This window comes from Sphaeramia orbicularis, chromosome 24, assembly GCF_902148855.1.
Source record: "Sphaeramia orbicularis chromosome 24, fSphaOr1.1, whole genome shotgun sequence".
Classification (NCBI taxonomy): Eukaryota; Metazoa; Chordata; class Actinopteri; order Kurtiformes; family Apogonidae; genus Sphaeramia; species Sphaeramia orbicularis.
In genome coordinates this window covers 47,328,264-47,356,097 of record NC_043979.1, presented here as the reverse complement: position 1 = coordinate 47,356,097, position 27,834 = coordinate 47,328,264, and the positions used below count along the sequence as shown (strand labels likewise).

The 27,834-nt window shown below is 36.6% G+C and overlaps 1 protein-coding gene across 1 annotated transcript in view; it reads left to right on the top strand.

The window, feature by feature from the left end:
• LOC115414888 (collagen alpha-1(XII) chain-like) overlaps window positions 1-27,834 on the top strand; it is a 131,951-nt gene that overhangs the window by 82,358 nt on the left and 21,759 nt on the right. Inside the window, 8 exon segments of the mRNA XM_030128249.1 lie at window positions 1,776-1,968; window positions 3,356-3,480; window positions 9,479-9,628; window positions 11,877-11,996; window positions 13,052-13,216; window positions 15,175-15,321; window positions 18,335-18,477; window positions 23,355-23,484. Coding sequence (XP_029984109.1) covers window positions 1,776-1,968; window positions 3,356-3,480; window positions 9,479-9,628; window positions 11,877-11,996; window positions 13,052-13,216; window positions 15,175-15,321; window positions 18,335-18,477; window positions 23,355-23,484 — 1,173 coding nt within the window.

The window sequence follows — 27,834 nt, the reverse complement described above, 5'->3', positions numbered from 1 at the left end:
AGTCTAATGTTCTGTGTCATATTTTTATTTTTTAAGTGTATACCAGAGAATCAAAGGTACATACATATACCAGGGCACACTGATGTCAACATTAACCATGTTTGTTTACAGCATTAGGTTTAGATTTGCATATTTTGAAGAACAAATAACAATGAAACCCGACAAACAATGCAATGAAAAGAATACTAAGACAGACTGTTTGAAATAATTGAACTGATGACATAAACATAAGAAAAAAATAATAAATTAATTAAAAATATATATATATTTAATATTAATTAAACAGAACAAAGGGAAGGGAATTACATTGTCTCAAAAAAATCCATAAACGGTTGGAATTTATTGTAGAACAGTCTAATATTAATCATAATTTAGGTTGCAGTTATGAAATAGCAATTAAGTTACACAATTAATTTTTATTGCAGCAGTTTATAAAGCATTTCACAGACTATCAGACAAACCACACATCAATTGTTTTTAAATAAACTAATCCATTTGCCCCGTCTTATTATAGACATTTATTATATGTTTTATGTAACAGCATGAGCAACCAGAATGTCCAATTTATCTGAATAAATGGAAAAGTTGAGCATATTTTATACAGTTTCTGAAAAAAAAAGGTGCGGACTTAAGTAAATCCAGTGTTAAGAGAATACTTAACACTATCTGGATAACATTCCAGCTAACGTGTTATAAACTATATCAACAGTTTATGTACTTTTCCAGTGGAGGAACAAGATAATTTTCCTTTTTTTCCCTTTTTAAAAAATTTTATTGCTGGTTTTTTTTTGCACTAATTTTTCATTTGATTTGATTTTAAATCTTTATTTCGAACACGTAGACAGTGAAATCAAAACAGAACCAACCAACGAAATATCAGTAATGATACATGAAAAGGTTGATAAGTTAACAAAAGAGAAAAAAATAAAATAAATGAAATAAAAATAAATAAAATTAAACATGCTTGAAAAGGAGTAGGAAGAAGTAAAATCTTATATACTCCTACCCCCAATCTCTATTCCTTATGATCTCTATATAAATAGTAGCAATTATAATTTTATATGAATATCAATATAATAATAATAATAATAATGATAATAATTATAATAATAATAATAATAATAATAATAATAATAATAATGATGATGATGATGATGAAAGTAATAATAATAATAATAATAATAATAATAATAATAATAATAAGAAGAAGAAGAAGAAGAAGAAGAAGAAGAAGAAGAAGAAGAAGAAGAAGAAGAAGAAGAAGAAGAAGAACAACAACAACAACAACAACAACAACAACAACAACAACAACAACAACAACAACAACAACAACAACAACAACAACAACAACAACAACAACAACAACAACAACAACAACAACAACAACAACAACACACATCCTTATTCCTATATACACAAATATAATAATACCCATTTACAAATAATCGTTCATTTGTTCAATTCAATTATTCAGTCATCATATTTTTCTTAAGAAATTTCAGGTTGTTCACATTATTCACATTTTTTAAAGGCTAGTTTATAGATGTAAACATTTTCATTATGCAATTTTATTTGTTTTTTACTCTAAATCATAGAGAACATGTTGTCATTATTTCTAGATGATTATGTTTGTATTTTACTGGTCAGATCCACTCCAGACCATACTGGCCTCCTGAACCCACATGCGTTTGACATCCCTGTCCTATAACCTTTGGACCAGACGCAGAATTGTGCTGAATTTCCTTCTTCTTTTTTTCCCGGTTCTTCTATTTCAGTGTCGCCCTACAAGTCCCCACGGAACCTCCAGACCTCCGAACCCACCAAATCCAGTTTCAGAGTCTCCTGGGACCCGGCGCCCGGACACGTCAAGGGCTACAAAGTGACCTTTCACCCCATTGGAAACGATGTGGACCTGGGGGAGCTTCTGGTCGGCCCCCATGACAACACGGTGGTTCTGGAGGAGCTCAAGTAGGTCATTTTACATTCAGGCCTCGTCCAGTTGGACTAATTAGTAATTTAGGCTCTAATGGGACCTGCATGACTCTTTCATTTTCTCATGGACAGAAACAAACACAGCAAAATGTATAAAGTACTTATGGTTATTTCTATTGTTGTTTGTATTATTGTTGCCATGGTAACACTACATGAGGCAAAATGTGGCAAAATCCACATTCTGTACATCCACGTAACCAGACTAACGTCAGCTAAAAACTCAACAAAATGATCAGAAAACAGAACAAAACTTAAACGACAAGCACTTAAATGTACAAATATATAAACCAGTCTAACAGTCTGAGATCAGCGTGCGTCAGGAATAACTGAATAAAACTACAGAACAATGAGATGAACTCTGCAGCGCTAAGCTAACAGTGCTAAGCTAACAGCGCTAAGCTAACACTAAGCAGATGCAACAGTACAAGGATTATTTCTATTTGCTTAAAAAAAAATTTAACTCACCTGTTGTGAAGAAAATTAAGTCCTTATGCTGTTTCAGACCAAGAAAATAAAAAATATCAGTTTGTGAACTTAAAGCTTCACTTTCTGAAACATGATCCAGTAATGATCCAGTAGGTTATCTATTATTATAACAATAGGTAATCTGTCATAACAAGTACACTGTGTGCAGTGAAATAAAATATGTAGTTTTATTTTATTTATTTATTTTTATTTATTTTTATTTTTTTATTTTTTACTTGTCTAAGGCTAAGCTAACAGCACTAAGCTAAAACTAAGCAGATCCAACAGTACAAGGATTATTTCTAGTATTTGCTTTTTTTTTTGTAACTTACCTATTGTGAAGAAAATCAAGCCCTTACGCTGTTTCAGACCAAGAAAATACATTAAAAAAATCTGTTTGTGTACTTAAACTTCACTTTCTGAAACATGGTGCAGTAATGACCCAATAGGTTTTCTATTCTTCCTCTTCTTATTCTTATTTTTATTACAATAGATATTCCATTGTAACAGTACATTGTGTACAGTGAAATAAAATATGTAGTTTTATTTTAAGGAATTGTCTTGACAAAGTGGATGAAATGGAAAAAATAAGAAAAAAATATACTAAAGTAAAAATAAAATAATTAAAAAAGACAACCATTCTGGGTGAACATCCTTCATGTTCTTCAAGCCTTGTGTTTAGTTTTGGACATAATCAGTGAAAAGTTTCCATGTATTTTCAGACTTGTGTTTGTTTTTCCACAGTTGTTCAGAACTTTTATAAACAGACTTTTTAACAGATCGGTAAACCCTGACCCCTCAGTGTCTCGGGTGCTTCCTATCATCTCTGTGCTCTTTAAACCGTACAGTTTTCTGGGTCTTTAACACACGTTTGTGCTGCTGTGCTTTTTTCCCTCAGGGCTGAAACTAAATATTCTGTGGCCGTGTTTGGGATGTTTGACGGAGGGGAGAGTTTACCTCTGGCAGGAGAAGAGAGGACCACCCTGTCCGACGCCCCCGACCCACCTCCTATCGGCTCCTCTGGTAAAACAGGGACCCTCCCCCTCCTCTAACTCCTCCTCCTCCTTCTTCCCCCTCCTCCTTCCTCCTCCTGCTCTTTCTCTTTCTCCTCCTCTTCCTCCTCCTTCCTCCTCCTACTCTTCCTCTTCTTCCTCCTCCTCCTCTTCCTCCTCCTCCTGCTTCTTCTTCCTCCTCCTGCTCTTTCTCCTCCTCTTACTCTTCCTCCTCCTCTCTCTTCTTCCTCCTCCTCCTCTTCCTGCTCCTCCTCCTTTCTCTTCTTTCTGCTCCTCCTCTTCCTCATGTTTTTTCCTCATCTTCCTCCTCCTCTCTCTTCTTCCTCCTCTTTCTCCTCCTCCTCCTCTTCCTCCTTGTCCTCCTCTCTCTTCTTTCTCCTCTTCCACCTACTCCTCTTCCTCCTCCTCTTCCTCCTCCTCCTTCTTCCTTCTTCCTCTTCCTCCTCCCCCTCCCCCTCCTTCCTCCTCCTTCTCCTCTTCTTCCTCTTCCTCCTCCTTCCTCCTTGTCCTCCTTCTTCTTCCTTTTCCTCCTCCTCCTCTTCCTCCTCCTTCTTCCTCTTCCTCCTTCTTCTTCCTCTTCCTCCTCTTCTTCTTCCTCTTCCTCCTTCTTCCTCCTCGTCCTCCTTCTTCTTCCTCTTCCTCTTCCTCTTCCTCCTCTTCCTCCTCCTCTTCTTCCTCTTCCTCCTTCTTCCTCCTCGTCCTCCTTCTTCTTCCTCTTCCTCCTCCTCTTCTTCCTCTTCCTCCTTCTTCTTCCTCCTCCTCCTCCTCCTCCTCCTTCCTCTTCCTCCTCCTCCTCTTCTTCCTCTTCCTCCTTCTTCCTCCTCGTCCTCCTTCTTCCTCTTCCTCCTCCTCCTCTTCCTCCTCCTCTTCTTCCTCTTCCTCCTTCTTCTTCCTCTTCCTCCTCCTCCTCTTCCTCCTCCTCTTCTTCCTCTTCCTCCTTCTTCCTCCTCGTCCTCCTTCTTCTTCCTCATCCTCCTCCTCCTCTTCCTCCTCCTCTTCTTCCTCTTCCTCCTTCTTCTTCCTCTTCCTCCTCCTCTTCTTCCTCTTCCTCCTTCTTCCTCCTCGTCTTCTTCCTCTTCCGCCTCCTCCTCTTCCTTCTTCTTCCTCCTCCTCTTCTTCCTCTTCCTCCTTCTTCTTCCTCTTCCTCCTTCTTCCTCCTCGTCCTCCTTCTTCTTCCTCTTCCTCCTCCTCTTCTTCCTCCTCCTCTTCTTCCTCTTCCTCCTTCTTCTTCCTCCTCCTCCTCTTCCTCCTCCTCCTCTTCCTCCTCCTCCTTCCTCTTCCTCCTCCTCCTCCTTCCTCCTCCCCCTCCTCCTTCCTCTTCCTCCTCCTCCTCTTCCTTCTTCTTCCTCCTCCTCTTCTTCCTCTTCCTCATCCTCCTTCTTCTTCCTCTTCCTCCTCCTCTTCTTCCTCTTCCTCTTCCTTCTTCCTCCTCCTCCTCCTCCTTCCTCCTCCCCCTCCTCCTTCTTCTTCCTCCTCCTCCTCTTCCTTCTTCCTCCTCCTCCTTCTTCTTCCTCTTCCTCCTTCTTCCTCCTCGTCCTCCTTCTTCTTCCTCTTCCTCCTTCTTCTTCCTCCTCCTCCTCCTCCTTCCTCCTCCCCCTCCTCATTCCTCCTCCTCCTGCAGACCAGACGCTGTAGTGCTTTTATGGCAGAAGTCGAGCGCTCGGTTCCAGATCAGGGCCTGAATTATCTGCTGTCGAATGGAGTTAATGTCAGTGTCGTGTTGGAAAGTTGATGCAGATGATTATGATTAGTGTGAATAAATCTGAGAGTCCTCACCTCAGTCATATCAGCTCAGAGTCTGATCTGCAGACACATGACAAACCGTTTAACAGTCGACCCAGACTATTATAAATTAACCACTTGGACGCGTCTCCTCCATCAACGCCATGTCGTCATTAAGTCCATTATATGAGCAAAAGTATGAGGAAGCTTCACAATGACTCCCATATGTTACCAGTGTACTTCTCTGTAAATCACACATGTAAATCATATCTACATTTGTGCATAAATATATCAGTGTTACTGAGTCTATAAGAACAAATCATAGGAATGATCGTCCTTTTATGGTTCAGTTTAGGCTTTAGCAGCACCAGAGTTTTGGTAAATTCACAAAAAGTCTATGAAGATGGAATTAAAACAAGACTAGTCGTGTATTTCTGGCTCACAGCTGATGAGCTATCGGGAAGGCGTCATCGTTTTCTTCATCATCGTCGTTGTCTTCGTCGTCGTCTTCGTCGTCGTCTTCGTCGTCATCATTTTTGTCTTTGTCGTTTTTATTGTTGGCGTCTTTGACATCATTGTCTTTGTTGTCATAGTCTTTGTCGTCATCTTTGTCATCATCTTTGTCTTTGTTGTCATCGTCTTTGTCATCATCTTCGTCTTTGTCATCGTCTTTATAGTCATCTTTGTCATCATCTTCGTCTTTGTCATCGTCTTTATAGTCATCTTTGTCATCATCTTCGTCTTTGTCATCGTCTTTATAGTCATCTTTGTCATCATCTTCGTCTTTGTCATCGTCTTTATAGTCATCTTTGTCATCATCTTCGTCTTTGTCATCATCTTCGTCTTAGTCGTCATCCTTGTCTTTGTCTTCGTCGTCATCATCTTTGTCTTTGTTGTCATCGTCTTTGTCATCATCTTCGTCTTTGTCATCGTCTTTATAGTCATCTTTGTCATCATCTTCGTCTTTGTCATCGTCTTTATAGTCATCTTTGTCATCATCTTCGTCTTTGTCATCATCTTCGTCTTTGTTATCATCTTCGTCTTAGTCGTCATCCTTGTCTTTGTCTTCGTCGTCATCATCTTTGTCTTTGTTGTCATCGTCTTTGCCATCATCTTCGTCTTTGTCGCCGTTGTCATGTTTGTCAGCAATTTCTTCAAACATCTTCTCTGAAACTACCGGTCGGATTCATTTTCAGTTTTATATGCATCTTCCTTGGGACGATGTCTACAAAGTTTGTTCACAGTTTTGAGAAATTTAGATTTTTGAATTTTTGCTAATTTTTTAAATATTAAAAATGTTCCTTTCCTTCTAACGGTCCATATTCCAATGGTTTATAACATGTAAATGGTTCCAGATATCAGTCTAGTTCCTATTGATCACTGATAGAAGTCATATATGGACTGTGATTGGATGAGTTGAGTTCTCCTCCAGTGAAAGTCCCGCCCACTTCTGTTGTTAGATTGACCTCCTTCATCCAGACCACAGAACTGGAACATAGAACATGACGCTAACGCTGACATACAAGGACACTGGAACTGTTTTTCTGTGTGTTTTGGTGCTCAGCTGCCTGTTGAAACATAGATTTTCCTCCAGATTGGGCTAAATTGGAGACACACTGTTGTCGTTAAACACTGCAGCTTCACATTGAAACCTAAATGAAACCTAAGGACTGGGATCCTAAAGACAGCTGGTCACCAAACATACAAACAGACGATGACGTTCGGACGTATATTCATGAGCTCCCAGAGGAGTCGGTGCACAGACTATATCTGTCATCAAGTCATGCAAGGAGATTTTCCCCTTTTTATGTCGACCCAAGCGGAAAAAAAACCTCTGCTAGCAATTATTTCATTATTTGCAGTTTTTTTTTTTATGATGCAAAGCTGCCGTCGGGACGTATATGGCTCGGAAAGCGCAGCCCCCGAGGAGGCGCCGACCCTGGGCAGGAATTCTATGCGTAATAGGGAGCAGACCCAGTGACCTGGACCTGGACCTGTACCAGGGCATGGACCGGGACCTGGACCAGGACTGGGCCACAACTGGGATGCTCCACCGCTCAATGGGCTCGTTCAGACGCGGCGACAACACAAGCTTTAATCCCATTTAAGTCGTCATTTGAACACGTCCAAACACAACATTTAAGAGACAAATTAGCTGGTCCAACATTTCAACAGTTTCACCAGGAGTCTGTAGTTTGGGTTGAACTTGGACGCAGAGGTTTAGTTCAGCAGAACCACATTTGGGTTGTTTTTTTTTTTTTGTTGTTTGTTTTGTTTTTTTTTCCAGGGCTCCGAGTCTGATGAACGTTGCGTAGCTGTCAACACTAGGCTTAAAAGATGTGATTAAAAGCTACTGTAAAAGGAAAATGATTCTGCAGATGAGGATGTTTGTATTTTTGTATGGACAGAGTAGATGAAAGGCTGTTTTTAATATGACATTTAGAAAACATGACAAGAAAACAACAAAACACAGTGAAATATACATTTACCCATTATACAAATACTGCACGTAGAATAGAATAGAATAGAATAGAATAGAACAGAGTATAGAATAGAACAGCATAGAACAGTATAGAATAGAGTAGAACAGTGTAGAATAGAATAGAACAGTATAGAATACAGTAGAACCAATAGAATAGAACAGTGTAGAATAGAATATAGTAGAATAGACTATAACAGTATAGAATATAATGGAACAGTATAGAATAGAATAGAATAGAATAGAATAGAACAGAACAGAATAGAATAGAATGCAATACAATGGAATACAATAGAATACAATAGAATACAATAGAACCGTGTAGATACAATAGAGTAGAACTGTATAGAATTGAGTAGAATACAATACAATACAATAGAATATAATAGAGTAGATTAGAGTAGAACAGTATAAAATAGAATAGAGTAGATCTTTATTGTCACTGTTACAGGAACATTGAACATCTGTTCATCAGCAAAAATACTTAAAGTGGAAAAAGACTGACCGCTAACTCTATACTACAGATAAAAGAAATATATATATATATATATATATATATATGTATATATATATATATACATGACCAAACTGCCTTAAAACAACATATGTTCCAGATCTAACAGACCTCCTCCATCCATTACATCATCTGAGTTCATCTGAGTTCATACTCTACACATTGACTTTGAATTAGTTTGCATCCAGAATGAAATGTGACTTAGAAAATGTGATTTAAAGCCTTGGAAACAAGTGAATAACTGGATGCTGACTTCAATTTGTTGGTCAAAATGCTGTTCTCAACCTCCAAAATGTGAATTCTTGCAAAACTTTTGGAATGTTGGAGCCAAAATACGAGTGGATTTTATTTTACTCCATCTGTTCAAAGCCCTTTTAATGAACGAAAAAAAAAAAACACTGGAGTTATCATTCAGTGTTTTAAAGGTACCGAGTGAGGCTTTTCTTCAATGACACACTTGTGATTTTGGTATAAAATCAGATTTATTTCTCAACATTAAAGCACTGCAGGCGGGTTTTTTTTTTTTTTTTGGGTTCAGGATGGACTGATTTATGTCGCTGTGGGTCCGGCGGTCGTCTGCTGCGGATTAGACTTGTCTTGAAGCTGCCTCTGTTCATGACATCTGTTTTTATCTGCCAGCGTCAGACGGACACATGAGCTGGTTGTTTACCGGTGCTGGTATAACTCAAACCGACTGCAGCCGAGTGTTCGTCTCCTTGCATCAGTTTAGCATCTGTTTCTGCAGGATGACGCTTATAAAAGAAAAAAAAACACATAACGGAGTGTACTTTCTCCTAACCTGTTTCCAATTGCATACGCAGGGTCTGGTTTTTTAAAGGCCGGGACTCGTCCTAAGTTCAGAGGACGAGCGGCCGTTTTTCAACCCTACAGGTGCCTGAAGCAGGAATGCGCTGCAATTTGGGGGAAACTGGAGGCGTCGTATATCAGTGTCAGAGGAGAAGACCACAGGGCTGCTTCACCGCTGGACGTAAAAACCCAAAACGACTGGAAAAGAGAGAAAAAAGCACAAAAAAAAGAAGAAAAACCCAGCCTGAGGACGCAGCAGTGAATCCACCAATGACAGCTGTTATACAACCTGTGACTGTGAATGATTTGTGTTATGTAATGCTGTGTGAAACAATCTGCTGTACAAACAGTTTCTACTTGTGCTCCCGTCTTCTATCCCATAATGCTCTGCTTCCCTTCCTCCTGCCTTTACACTCATGCTAACGTTAAAGCGGACGGTCACGGCGTCTCGCTTGTCCGTCTCACGGCCGGCTTTTGTCACCGCAGACACTCAGTGTAAGACCACCGCCAAGGCCGACATGGTGCTGCTGGTCGACGGCTCCTGGAGCATCGGACGCATCAACTTCAAAACCATCCGCAACTTCATCGCGCGGATGGTCAGCGTGTTCGACATCGGCCCCGACAGAGTCCAGATCGGTAACAGTTTGACCACGCCTGCACCACTTCAGTGCATTCACAGACAATAGTTCAGTGCATTCACAGCTGTTCGGGACGTTCATTCTAATCAGACAACGACAATGAATCCGTTTACATTCACACTAAAACAGAGCATCATCTGATTTGTGGAGTAATCACATTATTAGTGATCATTAATCTGGTTCATTAAACTGAGAATGGGATCCCTCAGGGGACCGTCTTAGGCCCCATCATTTATATGTTTACACTAATGAATTTTCAGATTTAGATCTACAGATGTACACCTGTTTACATCCACACTAATACTCTGATCATCATGAGATTACCATTGATCATAAATTTGTGTTTCATTAAACAGAGAATGGGATTCTTCAGGGTACCGTCTTAGGCCCCATCATTCTTATGTTTATCATGAACTTTCAGATGTAGGTCTACAGATGTACATCTGTTTACATCCACACTGATGCTCTGATCATTAACACATTATTATTGATCATAAATCTGTGTTTCATTAAACTGAGAATGGGACCCCTCAGGGTACCATCTTAGGCCCCATCATTTATATGTTTATCATGAACTTTCAGATGTAGGTCTACACATGTACATCTGTTTACATCCACACTAATACTCCAATCATCATCAGATTATTATTGATCATAAATCTGTGTTTCATCAAATGGAAAATGGGATGCCTCAGGGTACCGTGTTAGGTCCCATCATTCATATGTTTATATATAAATAAATTTTCAGATTTAGATCTACAGATGCATACTGATGACACTGAGCCCGTTTACATCCACACTAATACTCTGATCATTATGAGATTATTATTGATCATAAATCTGTATTTCATTAAATGGAGACTGGGATTCCTCTGGGAACCGTCCTAGGCCCCATCATTTACACGTTTACAATAATGAATTTTCAGATTTAGATGTACAGATATACACCCATTTACATCCACACTAATTCTCTAATCATTATCATATTTCTGGAGTTATCAGATTATTATTGATTATGTAAACTGTATAATCAGATCTGTTTTATCAGTTAGTTTAACAGCAGTAATCTGATTATTATGATAAATCAGATTAACATGCCTGGATTTCTCTTCAGTACTCCATGTTTTCCTGCATGTATACCCTCCTAACACCCAGCTGTGGGTTATCTGTTTTTTCACAGCTTTATATATAAAAAACACTAACAACTGTTTACCGCAAAGGACACAAATGCATCTGAAAAAACTGTTGTATCACGATGTTTCCAATATCGGCAAGTACTTAATTAAAAAAAGCCAAAACTTGTACTTTCCTGGGTCAAAGGAGGATACAGGTTAATCTGATTTATGTAGTTTTTTTTTTTTTTTTTTTACATCAGTGCATGTGTAAACGTAATTAAAACCATAGAAAATGGAAGTTACATAGTCAAACATGAGCAGAAGACAATAACAGGAAGTTTGATTCTACCGTCACTATGTTTATACGAACTCCAAAATAAATCCAGTAATGGACAGAAACGTCTAAACCAGAGTTTATGGATTATCGTATTTCTGAAGTGTAAGTAAACGCATCAGATCTGATTATTACAATTATCTGATTATAAGAGTTAGCATATTTTTACAGTCATGTAAACGGACCCATTTTCACTCCAGAAATTAGAGTACATTAGATAAACAATAGGTTAAAGATGTGTGAATGTGTATTATTCCCACATTTTCTATTACTTTCCAGTCTTTTAAAAGCTTTCAGACACAGTCCTTCTCTTCTGTTTCCAGTTACACTTTGAGAACATCCTCCATTATTTTTATATACACACAAAACTGCATAAATGTGCATATATATATATATATATATATATATATATATATATATATATATATATATATATATATATATATAATACTTACACATATACATAAACCTACTGAAACCATCAACTTCAGCGATAATAAAATGACTCATCAAACAGTTCTTTTAATGTAATTTTACTCCTTTCACTTTCTTTAGGAAATAAATAAGTCAAAATTATAACTCATTACTGTTCATTTTTAATAGAGTATCTAATTAATCCATAACCTTCAATATTTACATGTTTTTAGAAGTTAAGTGTCTTCCATTTGTGCTGTTTCGTCCTCCTTTATGCTAAATATTATGTTTGTTTCTACATAAGGTTGAAATGTGCTGCGTGGCTGTGAAGGTTAGTGTGTGTGTTCCCAGTTTTCTCAGACTTCACTGTGCATTTCCTGCAGGTCTGGCTCAGTACAGCGGCGACCCAAAGACCGAGTGGCACCTGAACGCCCACCCGACCAAAGCGTCGCTGCTGAACGCCGTGGCCAACCTGCCGTACAAAGGAGGAAACACCATGACAGGTGAGGTACCGCACAGTCGAGGACACTCAGACATTCAGTGGAAACAAGCGAAAATAGTTACTCAGTGTATAAATTATAAAGATTTCTGAGGCAGTAATCCATTAACCAAAATTAATTGTGGTTTTTGTGATTTCCTGTTGCTGCATGCTCACATATGACAGGATGAAAAATAAAAAAATAACTGATCCAATTTTTGTCGAATATTGAAAAAAAGGAAGATTGTTTGTGATTTTTGCATCACAAATATGGTTAAAAACAGTTAAAATATGGCAGTTATTCAGTATTTGATATTTTTATTTGTAGCTCAAGTTGATGAAATACAAAAAAAAGTTAAATTAAATGATGAAAACCATTTTGACATGACTGTGGTACTGCACAGATTATGTGCTTTAGCTGTTTAAATGACCTCTACGGGTGGAATACCAGAGGGTTAAATGAGTTTTCTCTCCTTCTGTTTGGGTTTGGATGAAAAACTAGTGACGACCGTGTCTGTATTTTAGATTATTTAGTCACCGGCGCTCTTCAAAAACAGTCCAGAAGTCTGTTGTAAGTCTCAGACATTGGCCTCCTTCAGCCTCAGCTCTGACAGATGGTGTCAGATCTGCTTGTTGATCTACAGTCGCATTGATTCGACTTCATTCTACATGTCAGAGTCTGGTGATGGACTGCTCCGTAGAGGAGGTTGTCAATGTCGCAGATGAAGTACATTCCATCAGAGCCAGAGTCATGGTGGAAAGATGGAGGAAAAAATGACAGACGGCATCATTTTTTTGACTCAAATGTGCCAAGACATACACGACTTCAACTAAATGAGATGCAGCTTTAATGTCATTGCACAAGTTCAAGTACTCCACAACAGCTCAGCCTGCGATTTGTGGTGGCGTAAATAATGAAAAGAAAGCACTGCTGTAATCAAATGATGTATAGATGTGTGTTTTCTGTGTCATTACTACACTTTATGGAAAAAATCCTTGATAATTCTGGTTCAGCGTGCACAAATATTGTCTGTTTTTGCTGAATACTTTGTAAAATCTGTTTTTTTTTCCTTCTTGCAGGATATGCTCTGAACTACATCCTGCAGAATAACTTCAAACCCAACGTGGGATTGCGTGAAGACTCCCGTAAAATCGGAGTCCTGATCACTGACGGAAAGTCTCAAGATGAAATTGTCTTCAGCTCGCAGAATCTGAGAGACAGCGGCATTGAACTCTACGCTATCGGTGAGTTTTCAGCGTATAAAAAAAACCTAAAAAAGTTCCGGTGTTTTCCTTCGTTTCTCCACTGGTTAAGCACATGAATTAAAAGCCAAGCACTTCGGAGGTTGTGTCATTCAGAACAACAAGCTCAGGTCTTTTTGAAAATATAATTATATTATTATTCTTAGGAAATAATTTCATTCTATTGGACATTTTAGTTCAGGTTCCACATTCAGACCAATATGACGTCAAGTGGGTCAGATCAGTAAAATAATAACAGAATTACCTTCAAATAATGACTGATACAAACTGTTGTCTATGTTTTAGAGTAAAAAAAAGTAAAATTAAATGATGATGTTGATGTTTAAATCTACAAACTCTTCTTTGAAAAAAAAATTCGGGAAATTTCTTAAGGACAATAAATGCAATTTTACCAGTATTCGACCTCAGTTTGTCATTTACACATGTACATTATAACTTACAGATCACAGTGGATCTACAAATACATAAAACATTTAGCAATTTTGAGAAATTTGAGAAACATTAACACAAATAACAGAAAAACAAAAAATAAAAAAAACAACAAATATGATCAAATTAGGCAATAACACGAACAAAATATGCACAAAAATGAGAGACATTAACACAATGATGTTGAAATCGCACTTATTTCTCTTAAGACATTTCAAGTTGTTCATATTTGTTCAGGTTGTTCATATATTTTGTTAAAGGATAGTTTGTAAATGTAAACATTTTCATGTAATTTTACAGAGAGGAAACATTTGTCGCTGTCATTATTTATAGGTTGACTACAAATTTTCTCTTCGTTTTTGTGCAACAAAAAAAATATTAACAAACTGTTCTTTCTCAAAAAATAGGTGAATAACCTGAAAAAGCTGAAATCGCTCAAAAAATAAGTGCAATTTTTACAATATTATGCCTCAACTTATCATTCATACATGTACGTGACACTCAGTGTTACACAAACATGTGGTAACAGGTAGAATACTAGAAGCACTCAGAGAGCGCAGACCTCCGCCAAGGCTGATCAGTGGCCCCCCCCCCGTGGGCCCCCCCACGCCAAGGAGGTTATGTTTTTGCCAGGGTTTGTTTGTTTGTCTGTTTGTCTGTCCGTTAGTGTGCAACATAACTCAAAAAGTTATGGATAGATTTTGATGAAATTTTCTGGTCTGCGCCCCCCCACCCCCGATCACCACCAAAATTTAATCATTTCTTCCTTATCCCATTTCCAACAAACCCTGAAAATTTCATCCAAATCTGTCCATAACTTTTTGAGTTATGTTGCACACTAACGGACAGACAAACAAACAAACCCTGGCAAAAACATAACCTCCTTGGCGGAGGTAATTATTAAAATTACATGTAATTTTCTTTAGACATTTCAGGTTGTTCATATTTGTTCATATTATTCACATTTTATTGTTAAAGGATAGTTTGTCAATGTAAATATTTTCATAATGTAATGTTATTTTTTTCACATTAAACCAAGAAGAAATGTGTAGTTGTGATTATTTATAAATTATGTTATTTTTATGTGGAACCTGAACTAAAACCCCAGTGACTGTTAATATGTTCAGTGTTTTTGTTTATGGCTCAAGTTGGTGAAATACAAAAAAAATGTAAAATAGTTAAAAACAAACCGTATGAAAAACATTTTGGCATTACTACAGCGCTGTGCAGATTATGGGCTTTAGTGGGTCAAAGGACACTTTAAGAAATATTTAACTTAAAGCCCATACTTTCCATATTTACGGTGATACCAGCTGAATATGAAATAAAATAGTATTTAAATATGGTTAAAACTTTATTGAACAGTTAAATACAGAAGGTGTTTTTTTCTGTTTTTCAGTTTATTAGATGTTCTACAGTCTGTGAAAACATGTCACAGTCTGATCCCTGAATCATCTCCTGTTTATCTGGACCTTCTTGTTTTCTCGTCCGATCGTCCGTTTCCTTCTCAGGTGTGAAAAACGCAGACGAGAATGAGCTGAGGTCGATCGCCTCCGACCCCGACGATATTCACATGTACAACGTCAACGACTTCCAGTTCCTGTTGGACATCGTGGACGACCTCACTGTCAACCTGTGCAACAGCGTCAAAGGCCCCGGTAAGAACAGAACTGACCTTTGACCTCTGCGGATGGTGTCACAGCCAACAGAACCAAATACATTCATGTAACCCTTAGGAGTCTGTGATAGAACTGTCCGTTTAATATAACCTTATACCCCATGGGTTCATCAACATGTGCAGAACCATCTAGAATAAAGACTCTTCTGTCCTGGAACACAGAGAGGAAATACTGGACCCTAAAGATGACGTTTAGAAGTGAAATCAGAATCAGAATCAGCTTTACTGGCCAAGTATGTGAACACATACAAGGAATTTGACTTCGGTTTTAACAGTGTTCACGACCTACAGTTCTGACATGAACCCAGAGCAACATGTGGACCGAGACACAATATAGACAAACAGTCCACTGGAGACAGAGACAGCAATGGGTGGAGATTTACACTGGGTTTACAATGGAATATGTGCAGAAAGTACAAATTAAAGTATTTATACAGTGGGTGGATATGTACAGGAATACAGTCGGTAAAAAAAAAAAAAAAAAAAAAAAAAAAAAAAAAAAAAATATATATATATATATATATATATATATATATATATATATATATGTATTGTAGTGCAAATAGAGTTTTTTGCATAGTGCAAATTAGACAGTTTTATAAAGAGTGCAAAATATAGGTTTATAAGTTGGTGAATGAATTGGAATTGGGGGGTACTGACACTGGATGGGTCATGAAATATTTTGTGAAAACACACCTTCACTAAACTGACACTAAAATGTGGAGATTACAGATTGATTCAACAATTAGTTTTCTTCACAAAAGTAGTATAACATATGAAAACTAGACAAACACTATATAAATCAACATTTCGTATTTTTGTATGGTTTTGGAGTAAAATCGTTGTTTTTTCACTTCACTTTCATCAGATGTTAAACTGAGGTGAAATGACATTGAATGTTGACTATTATTTCTATAGGTTCAATTGGACTGGAGCCCACTGGATCTTAGCTCCGCCTCCTTAGGTCCACAACAAACCCCACCAGACCTTAGCTCCACTGTCTACAACTAGACAGAAAGTGAACACAGGCTATCACACAGGATGCAAATGACACCAAAGAACCAAAAAGAAGAAGGAGTGCATGACCACACAATGATGTAAACCAACCACAATGTTTGAACACATGGAAAAGAGTTTAAGTTTATTTCTATAATCTCATAAAGTTTTGTTACGAACATTTACAGTTGTTTTTCATAATAAATATGATCAAAATTTCAAGTTTTTTTGTGCTATAACACACAGTTCTAAGCATTTATTACATGTAATAGAGTTAATGTTTGGCCTGATATTAAAAGTTAAGTTCTTCCTGAAAATTGTCTTTGTAAAAAATACATTTTCCGACCCTTTTCTTGCAAAAACAACATGAATAAATCTGGGCCTGTTGTAATGGTGGTCTTTAAAGGGTTGATTATAACAGTGTTTTGTGTTTTATCTTGCAGCTGTCCATTAGTTAAGCTTAAAGTGTCAAAGTTCAGCCAGTTCAAAGCTGCTCAGTCCTACTTTTCCAACCATTGACATGTAGTCACCACCTGGCTTTTAAAACCTGCTCCAGTTAGGATGAATTGTTTCGGATCTGACTCCTTTTGCAGTAAATTTTGCACAAAATTTTCATGGCTCAATGTTTGCTGCTGCTGATGGCGGGCAAATCCTGCTGAGTCAGATTTACGCCTCTGAGTAATGACTAGTGTCCTGGAGGTGAGATGGAAACTTAGTGGCTTCACAAAGTTCAACTTTTCCGGAATTTCCCAAACCATAGTTATTAAGACGACCGTAAAAAAATGTTTTGTGGATTTGACTGCAGGCTTTGGGCTGCTTTAACAGGTGCTGGGGGGCGTCGACGTTTATGAAGTGCGGCATAAACCTTCAATCCGAGGAAAGTCATGAATATCTGCAATATTCCGCTTCCTCCAGACAGCTGCTAGCAACGACCAGATTATAGACGAGCGAACAAATGACAGAAATGAGAACAATGTTTTACCATGTTTTATGAGTCAAAGGAACTAAAATGCAAATGAACTGGGGAGAATTTTTACCCGATAAGACTCATAAATGGCATAAATTTCATTCTTTTAACCTGAAATTTGTGAACTTAAAATGCACAAAAATGAAAATACTGAAAAATCGTGCACTTTTCTTTAGCTTTCCTGAGGCTGTATGACCTGTGTGTGAAATGAACTTAAGGCTTTGCTTTCAATAAAATAGCATTTTCCTTAGTTTATTTAACAACAACAAAACACTTAGCTACTATCTAACTTAAATTCACATAAATATGGATATAAAATAAGTGTATATCCAGGACCTTACTTGAAATACATGGTAGTAAAACCCTGAAGGATAGTTTTGCCACGAAAAACACTGAAAGCTGTAATGTTCAGGGAAAATTATGGTCACTTTATTTTAATTAATTGAATATTATAGTATAATAATATCTCATCTTATTTTATCTTATCTTGTCTTATTTTATTTTATCTTATGTTATCATAACTTATCTTGTCTAATTTTATCTTATCTCTTCTTATTTTTGTCTTATCTTATTTTTATCTCATCTTATCTCCTCTTATTTTATCTTATCTTGTCTTATTTTATCTTATGTTATCATAACTTATCTTATCTCATCTAATTTTATCTTATCTCTTCTTATTTTTGTCTTATCTTATTTTTATCTTATCTCCTCTTATTTTATATTATCTGATCTTATTTTTATCTTATCTTAAAACATGTGCAAATAAAACTCAAGCTTCTTCCACCCAATCACCCTGACTGAATCAAATGTCTCCGTTCTCACCCTCTGAAGGTGTGGATGTTGAGGTCGTAGGATCTTTTCGTCTGTAAATCAGTTTTAGGAGGAAACGCAGAGGTGATTTACAGCAGAGCTCAGGCTGAAGAGATGCCTGTTGTCACGGCGACCAGGGCAGATTTGTGGCGCCGGGGTTCACATGTGAAATACTTGACGTGTCGGATCAGATCCCATCCTCCTGTTTGTTGGCTTTCAGGCGGTGGACCGGAGACCGCCAGCGACCTGGTGACCTCCGAGGTGACCCCCTACTCCTTCAGGGCCAGTTGGACGCCCCCCGACGGCCCCGTGGAGAAGTACCGCCTCACCTACATGATCGCCAGCGGAGGACCCCTGAATGAGGTGAGGATGACCAGGAAGAAGATGAACCTTTAAACACGTCAGAGAGAACCAAACGAGGACAGGTTTTAGACAGACATCCTTTAGTTCAGGTTCCACATTCACACCAATATGATGTAAAACGGGTCAGAACCAGTCAAATAATGACAAAACAACTTATAAATAATGAAAAATATAAACTTTTCTCTATGTTTTAGAGTTAAAAAAAAGTAAAATTACAGTGTAAAACTGTTTATTATTATTTAATAGGGACCATGCATATTTATGAACATTGCTGTATAAAAAATACACCCACGTAAATCTGCCAGAATTAGTAAAACTAGGACCAATGTCCCTGGAGCTTACCGGCCAAATTCAAAGCTTTGGGAAATGTATCCAGATCCATTTATTTTCCCCCAGTTCTGTGTATTTATTCTATTACAGAAATAGTCCATGTTTTGCTCATATTCCAATCAGATCTGGAAAAAATTCAAATTCACACTTGATATCATTGATACTGATTTACTGGATCAATCCACTTCCTATCTGTTATAATGGGGACATTTTTCAATGTCGCACCAAATCCAGCATCAGATCTGGACTGAAATAATTTCAATACCTTGTGTTGACATCATCATACAGAAGTTGTATACCAAGTTTGAAGTCAATTGGAGTTGTAGTTTCAGAGAAGAAGACGATTGAAATTTTTGTAGCGGACGACAGACGCTGCATGACGACAATAACTTACGGCCTGTTGGCCGGTAAGCTAAAAATGTACAGATTAATTGATTATTAAAATGATCGTTAGTTGCAGCCCCAATACAATATAATAGAATACAACACAATACAATCTAATACAATAGAATACAATGTAATACAATACAAAACAAAAGCATACCATACAATACAATAGAATACAGCACATTACAATAGAACTCAGTAGAACAGAATACAATACAACACTACAGAATACAATAGAATATAATCTAATTTAGCACATGTATGTTTAGGACTCATATGTACATATCAAGGTTATTATTGTTAACGAAAACTAACGAAATGACGAAAACTAGAATTGAAAAAACTTTTTCGTTAACTGACATAAATAAAAACTATAATTAAAAGAAAAAAACGATAACTAACTGAAACTTTATTGTGTGTTTACAAAACTAACTAAAATGGATAAAAATTATGGATAAAATTCCCTTCGTTTTTGTCTTTGTCAAAGTCGGATTGATGCGAAAGCTATTTATTTCGCTCTCGCAATTTTAGCTAGTGTCACCTTATGATATTTAAGGGTCCGTCACTTGTGTTCACTTGTGGTTTCCAGTCGTCTTCTGGTCCCCACTCTACCTGGAAACATGGAGACTAAAGCAGCAGAGTCCTGTCTGGGATTTATTTGAATATGACGACAGAGAAGAAGAGAAAAGAGACCACTGAACTCCAACTAATACTAAAACTAAACTAAAACTAAGCATTTAAAAAAAAAAAAGAAAAAAAAAGAAAACTAATTAAAACTAACTAAATTTGAGAAAAAAAAGTCAAAACTAAATAAAACTAAACTATAATGAAAACTTCAAAACCTTGGTACATATTGGAATCTGTAATGAAAGGACAGTGGACGAGGACAGAGCTGAATCCAAATATGGACATAAGTCTGGACACTGGAGCGTTTATCCTTGACTCAACTGCATATTTAGACAAATGTGCAGGTTCTCTGTTGTGAATACGACCTCTTCCTTCCAGACTCTTCCATAACTCCTCATAGACTTTTTTGCTTTAATGTGCCTCTTTATTTCTACCATCTGCCAACACTGGATGAGCCTGTGAATATCAAATAGCATCTTGTTTACTTATTAATTTGCCACGGCTTAATGGGTAACAGATCGTCCTTTTGTTTGTTTGTGTTTGTTTATGTCTGTAAAACATAAAGCACTTAAAAGGTGAGCTTTACTACATCCTGGGAATTTAGATAATGACAGGTTGGACTGAAAAACAGGCTAATTGATAGTTAAATGACCTCCTGTTGTTCCATTCAGCTGATATGTGTCATCAAACTCTCACGCGCCAGCTTTCGACCCGGTCTTCATGATACCCGGGTCTGGCTTTGATTCGGGTTCCTTGGCCCTCAGGAGTTGAAATCTGGATCCCAGTCGCTCCGGTGAACCTGCGTTTAGTTTACACTTAACCTCCTGTCAGTGGCGTCTTAAAAAAAGGCAGCGCTGGGTCTTTTCCATCCTTTGTGCTTTTATTGGCCCTGGTGTGATTAGAACAGGACCGGTCTGAGATCCAGCAGAGTTTCCACTGAATCCACTTGAATTTCAACGGTTACAGACCTCACACCGGCTCTGCACGTGTTTACATTGGACAGCGGCGCTTGAAGAACGCATGATATACGATATTTATAGGATTAATATTTAGCTAAAGATTTTATCTCCGGTGATTTAAGGCAGGCGTTAAAATACGAGAAACTGAAGACAAGGAGAAAAAAAATGGATAAAAGTAGAAGCATCTGGAATGTAGACATAATGGAAAAATATGCCCTGTATGTTTTTTAGAAGGTGGAAAAAGATGAACATGGTTTCAGAGTAAAACTATTAGTGATCAGATATCTTAATATTAGGATTATTGGGGACAGAATCAGTCCTTTTAATGAATAAAAGTCAGAAATAAAAGATCCACTATATGGACAAAAGTATGTGGACACGTTGAGTTCAGGTGTTTGTTTTTATAACAAAACAATAATGACTAATATCAGAATATAGTTTTATATTATGGGATAAATAACATTTCATTGGTTAGTTTGGTTTAAATTGTTATCTTTCTTTCCAAAACGCCTCAGAGATGGTTTGGACTTAATTTCTCTCAACACTGATAGGTTGTTTTTTTTATATATATATGATACTATGATTTTAAATGTTCTTCCTCTAAATTTCTTGAATATTTTTCTTGCTCTGACTGTAAGTAATAATTTTCTACCACAACTAACCATCTAATTTCATCACATCTCACTGAGGAAGAAAAATCTAGCATTAAACTTTAAGGAAAACCATAGTCATGGATGAAAAAGAAACAAAAACAAAATCAATGTTGAGAAAAATTCTGTCATTAGTCATTACTGTTTTGTATCCCAGACCCCTGTTAGAAAAGAAACACCTGAATTCAACATGTCCACATACTTTTGGCCATATAACGTATATTCCTGCGTCAGAAAGTGGATGATTTTCCCAAATATCTGTTACTTTAAATTACTAGCAAAGACACAACCAGCTGATAAAGGATGAAACATGTTACTCTGAAGTATCTGCAGCGTATTTATATTATTTATCACTGAAAAGTAAATGAGAGATCTAATCTAGTCTAGTCTAATCTAATCTAGTCTAATTTACTCTGATCTAGTCTAATCTGGTGTAATCTAACCTAATTAAATCTGATCTAGTCTAATCTGGTCTAATCTAACCTAATTAAATCTGATCTAGACTATGACTATGTCTAGTCTAATCTAATATAGTCTAGTCTAATCTAATATAATCTAATTTAATCTAATCTAGTCTAATTTAATCTGATCTAGTCTAGTTTAATTTAATCTGATTTTGTGTAGTCTAATCTAATATAGTTTAGTCTAATCTAATCTAGTCTAATCTAATATGGTTTAGTCTAATCTAATATAGTCTAATTTAATCTGATGTAGTCTAATCTAGTCCAATTTAATGTGATCTAGTCTAATGTGGTCTAATCTAGTCTAGTTTAATTTAATCTGATTTTGTCTAATCTAATGTAGTTTAGTTTTATCTAATCCAGTCTAATCTAATATGGTTTATTCTAATCTAAAATGTTCTAATTGAATCTGTTGTAGTCTAATCTAGTCTAATTTAATGTGATCTAGTCTAATCTGGTCTAATTTAATCTGATTTTGTCTAATCTAATCTAATATAGTTTAGTCTAATCTAATCTAGTCTAATATGGTTTAGTCTAATCTAATATAGTCTAATTTAATCTGATTTTGTCTAATCTAGTCTAATTTAATCTGATTTTGTCTAATCTAATCTAATATAGTTTAGTCTAATGTAATCTAGTCTAATATGGTTTAGTCTAATCTAATATAGTCTAATTTAATCTGATTTTGTCTAATCTAGTCTAATTTAATCTGATCTAGTCTAATCTAATCTAATATAGTTTAGTCCAATTTAATCTAGTCTAATCTAATATAGTCTAATTTAATCCGATGTAGTCTAGTCTAATCTAAACTATAAATTCCTTAGTTGTAAATGTACTTGTGTGATTGTGTGACTTTAATACCAGACAGATCCAGGTTGAACTGCAGCCGTTCTGTTGTACAAACCCACTGAACACACACACACCCTTTAACTGAACACACACACACACACACACACACACACACACACACACCCTTTTACTGAACACACACAGACCCTTTAACTGAACACAAATCCACAAACTGTATGTCATATGTTTGTTTGTCATTTGTTTGTGGGTTTGATTCGAAGCCCAACAGTTCAGGAATGTGATGCTGTTTGTCCTCGGTGAAGACTTTCCCACCGCGCTGCGTTCACTGTTTTCATACTAACTCAGAACCTGGACCGACACCAGACACTAATGGACTGATCCTGACGGACCCATCTGAAAGTTTGAAAAGTGCTCCCACGGGTCTGTAGGTCCAATCTAAAGACATCAAGTCTGTTTGAGGATAAACATCTGCAAACACTCAATACATCAGCTGAGGTTCTGTAAGTTTAGCACATGTTTAAAGGGTTAGAACGGAAAAGGTCTTAAAACCAGGATGAATGGTGGACCCTGAACTAAACTGACCCCTCTGATCTTCTGTGTTGGTGAACCCTCAGTGTACCGCTCCGTGACCTGTTGTGTTTGTTGTGTTCCAGGTTCTGGTGGACGGGGAGGTTCCCACCATCGTCCTGGAGAAGCTGGACCCACTGACCCAGTACGTGGTCAACGTTTACTCCCTGATCGGAGAGGAGAGCAGCGAACCCCTGACGGGCACCGAGACCACCCGTAAGTTCCTCTGTAGTCCACTTCCTGTAGATCAGACCCCTTCAATGACCAGCCCAGAACCGAACCATGAGTGGGTCGAACCAGAACCGCAGAGGGCAACTCCATTCACAACATTTCAGAAATTCCTACATTGTTTCAGACCATGAATGCAACACTCTGTGTAATGTGGTAACAGTCTACCCACAATGCAGTGCATTGTTATGATGCGGACAAAAGAAGAGCAGATACTGAAACGTCTGAAACATCCTTTTCAACACTGAAATATAAAACTGATGATGAAAAGCATCAGTTTAACCCAGACTGGATGAATATATGTTTACTCTACTGTCAAGTTCAACCAGAGTCAGAATCAGAATAAGAGTCAGAGTCAGAATCAGAATAAGAGTCAAAATCAGAATAAGAGTCAGAGTCAGAGTCAGAATCAGAATAAGAGTTAGAATCAGAGGCAGAATAAGAGTCAAAGTCAGAATAAAAGTCAGAATAGGAGTCAGAACAAGAATTTGAGTCAGAATAAGAGTCAGAATAAGTCAGAATAAGAATTAGAAGCACATTCGGAGTTGTATTTTTAAAATTTTTAATTAATCTGTTTTTTAAATTTATTTTTGGATTTTTAAATTTTTTTTTTTTTATTTTATGTGACATTTTGACCAGACGCCACTGGGGTTGTGATTGTGTGTTTTTTTTTATTTATTTATTTGCTGTATTTTATTTTATTTTTTATTTTTTTTGGGGGGGGGGGTTGTGATTAAAGAGGAGCATCAAAGCCTGATGGCGTCCTCGCTCTGATGGCGTCCTCGCTCTGATGGGAAACAGTTTTTTTTTTGTTTTTCCTCCATATGTTTAGTGACATAAACAGGCTGATTTCTCTGCTCATTATCCTCTTTCACACTGGCCTGTGGAACTCGTTTACTCCATTTTCGTCTGTTTATGCACCATCTGATCTGAGGCGATAAAGTGCTGAATACAAACACCGTCCCATGATGCAATGCTGTGAGCTGATTCCTGGTTGCGGTGTGCAGACTGCTGCCTGTATATAGGACCTAAATAAACTCATATTATTTAACAGCGTGTTAACGGTGCAGCTTTAGTGCTTTTATTCTTCCCTTTAGAACCTAACATCTCCTTTATTTGATCATAAATGTGTCATTAAACCATAACTGTTGTTTTGTCGTCGTCCTCTTGGGTATGGTGGCTGTGGTTTCCTTTAAACTAACACTCAGCTGGGTCAGAAAGTCGCTGTGAAACTCTGTCTGCACTTTGTCAGCATTAAGCCTTTTAAGTCTTAGTGCAGGAGTGTCCAACAAAAGGCCCGTGGGCCAAAACTGGCCCCCCCAAAGGGGTCCAATCCGGCCCTGCTGTCCAAAAATTACACTGAAGTTATTAACAGTGATCTGGTTTTAGTCCAGGTTCCACATTCAGACCAGTATGATCAGACCAGTAAAATAATAACAGAATAACCGTAAATAATGACAAGTCCACATTTTTGTCTTTAAGTGTAAAAAAATAAAATTACTTGAAAATGTAACAAACAACCATGAACGACATGAAATGTCTAAAGAAAAATCAGAGTAATTTTAAGAATATTTTGTCTGTTATTAAATGTTTTGTGTATTTGTAGATCCACTGTGATCTGTATGTTATAACGTACATATATAAATGATAAACTGAGGCAGAATATTAATAAAATTACACTAATTTTTCTTCATAAATGTCAGTTTCTTCATGGTTGTTCATGTTGTTCACATTTTTTAAAGGATATTTTGTAAATGTAAATGTTTTCATAATGTACTTTTTTGCAACTTCATGCAGGATGAATTTGGGAAGTGCAAAAATTACATTCAATATATCAACAGTTAATGATGTCAAAATCATTTTAGTTCAGGTTCCACATTCAGACCAATATGAGCTAAAGTAAAATAGTAACAGAATAACCCATAAATAATGACAACTGCAAATTTTCTTCTTGATTTAATGCAGTGTTTTTCAACTGAGGGGACACCTGGAATTAAAATAGGGTCACCCAGAATTTCTAGTAATTGATACTTTTTTTTTTTTTTAATTACTAATTAAACAATATATGGTGAGTTGAGAGAGACAATCACAATACATAGAAGACATGACAAACTGTGAAGCTGAAACTGAAGCACTGTGGTACTGTTTGTCTTTCAAATCCATAGTAATATACATTATATAGACTAAATGTCGTCTAAAATTGATGTTTATTTGCAACATAGTATAGAAAACTGTTACATGATCAAAAACAAATTAATTTTAGCTAAAAAAAAAAAAAAAAGGCTCAGTTTTGAATGTCTGGGGGTCAAGAGATTAAAAAGGTTGGAACCACTGATCTGATGTGAAAAAATAACATTAAATTATGAAAATATTTACATTTCCAAACTATCCTTTAACAATAAAATGTGAATAAGCTGAACAAATATGAACAACTTGAAATATGTAGAGAAAAATTAGTGCAATTTTACCAATATTCTGTCTGTTACTAAATGTTTTGTGTGTTTGATCCACTGTGATCTGTAAATTGTGTTCATAATAAGCTGAGATATAATAGAGTAGAAATTAAACTCAAAAAACTTTAACAATATTCTGCCTGTTATTAAATGTTTGTGTAACATTGTGTGTAATGTATATGTATAAAGGATAAGTTGAGCCATAATACTGTTAAAATTGCACTTATTTTTCTTTAGAAATGCCAGTTTTTTCAGGTTATTCACATGTTTTTGTGGAAGGATAGGTTTTTAAAAAAACATATTTTCATAATTTAATGTTTTTTCCACTAAAACAAAGATAAATATTTATAGTTGTCATTATTTACATGTTATTTTGTTATTATTTTACTGGTCTGACCCACTTTAGATCTTATTGGAACCTGAACTACATGAGTTTTAACACCTCTGATGTGGTTTTTAGGGGTGATGTTCACTGCAGTTCTGCTGGTAAAACTTCCAGGACATTCAACTCTTTTACAAATCCAACAGTTTACAGGTTTCCTCATAGAAAATGCCTGTGAGTTCACCTCAGAGGACAGTGGTTGTTTATCCAGTCTGGGTTCTCCAGTCCAGTCCAGGGTCTAAACAGCGGCCTGTTAACTTGTCAAATCCAGTAAAAACCTTCTGCGTCTGAAAACCGTGTGAAAAAACCCATGAAAACCTTGAACGCCTCCTGTGTGTACTGAAGCACATGTTGGTGAGGATCGAACATCAGCAAAATGAAGACCAGGCTTCAGAGAAAAAGTAAATAAATAAAGTGAAATGAAGACATGGCGGTCTGATTAAACAGACGTTCAGATGATGGTGTCGCTCACAGAAAAACACCTTTGATTTGGTCAGTTTGGGATTAGAGTCAAATGCACCACAACAGAACAGATCTGGAACCAATCTGGAAGAAGTATGGAAGAAATATGGTCATTTACAAAAAGAGTAGAATAGAAGAGAAGAGAATAGAATAACAGAGCAGAACAGAACACAATAGAATAGAATAGAGGCTAATGACGTTCATTTTGTCTTCTGTTAGTGTAATTATACTTTTTTTTTTCTTTTGTTCAGACAAGGTATAGTTTTTATAAATGGAAAAGAATAGAAAAGAATAGAACAGAATACAATAGAATAGATTAGAACACAATGTAATAGAGCAGACCAGAATAGAACAAACATAATAAAATAGAGCAGAATAAAATAGAATTGAACAGAACAACACAATAGAATAGAATAGAACAGAACACAGTAGAACTGAACAGTACAGAACACAATAGAATAAAATAGAAAAGAACAGAACACAATACAATACTACTCCGGTCAGTGCAACAAAATTAATTTAAAAAGAAACAAAAAACAATACTCAAGAAAATAAGAACTGAGCAAATATAAAATGACAAAAATTAAAGACAAGATCAGAAAATAGAATTTGAAACTGTACAAACAGTAAAATAGAACAGAACTAAAAGTAGAATATAAATAAAAATAGACAAAATATGAATAGACACAATATTAACAATATTAACAGTATGTATATATATCTACGAACTCACGTCTATTCAAATATTACATTCATGCTTGGATGTCAGCCCTGCGATGAACTGGTGAAGTGTCCAGGATGTACCCCGCCTTTGCCTGTAAGTAGCTGGAATAGGCTCCAAGCCCAAGACCCCCGTGACCCTAGTGAAGATAAAAGCAGGTTCAGAAAATGAATGAATGAATGAATGCTTGGACAAATATAAATATTGCATTGTTGTTGCACGACTTAATGCACATAATTCACATCATTCAACAGGTGGAATTCACTGAAAACTCCACTGACAAACAGAAACAATGTTGAATCATCTGCATAGATACACAC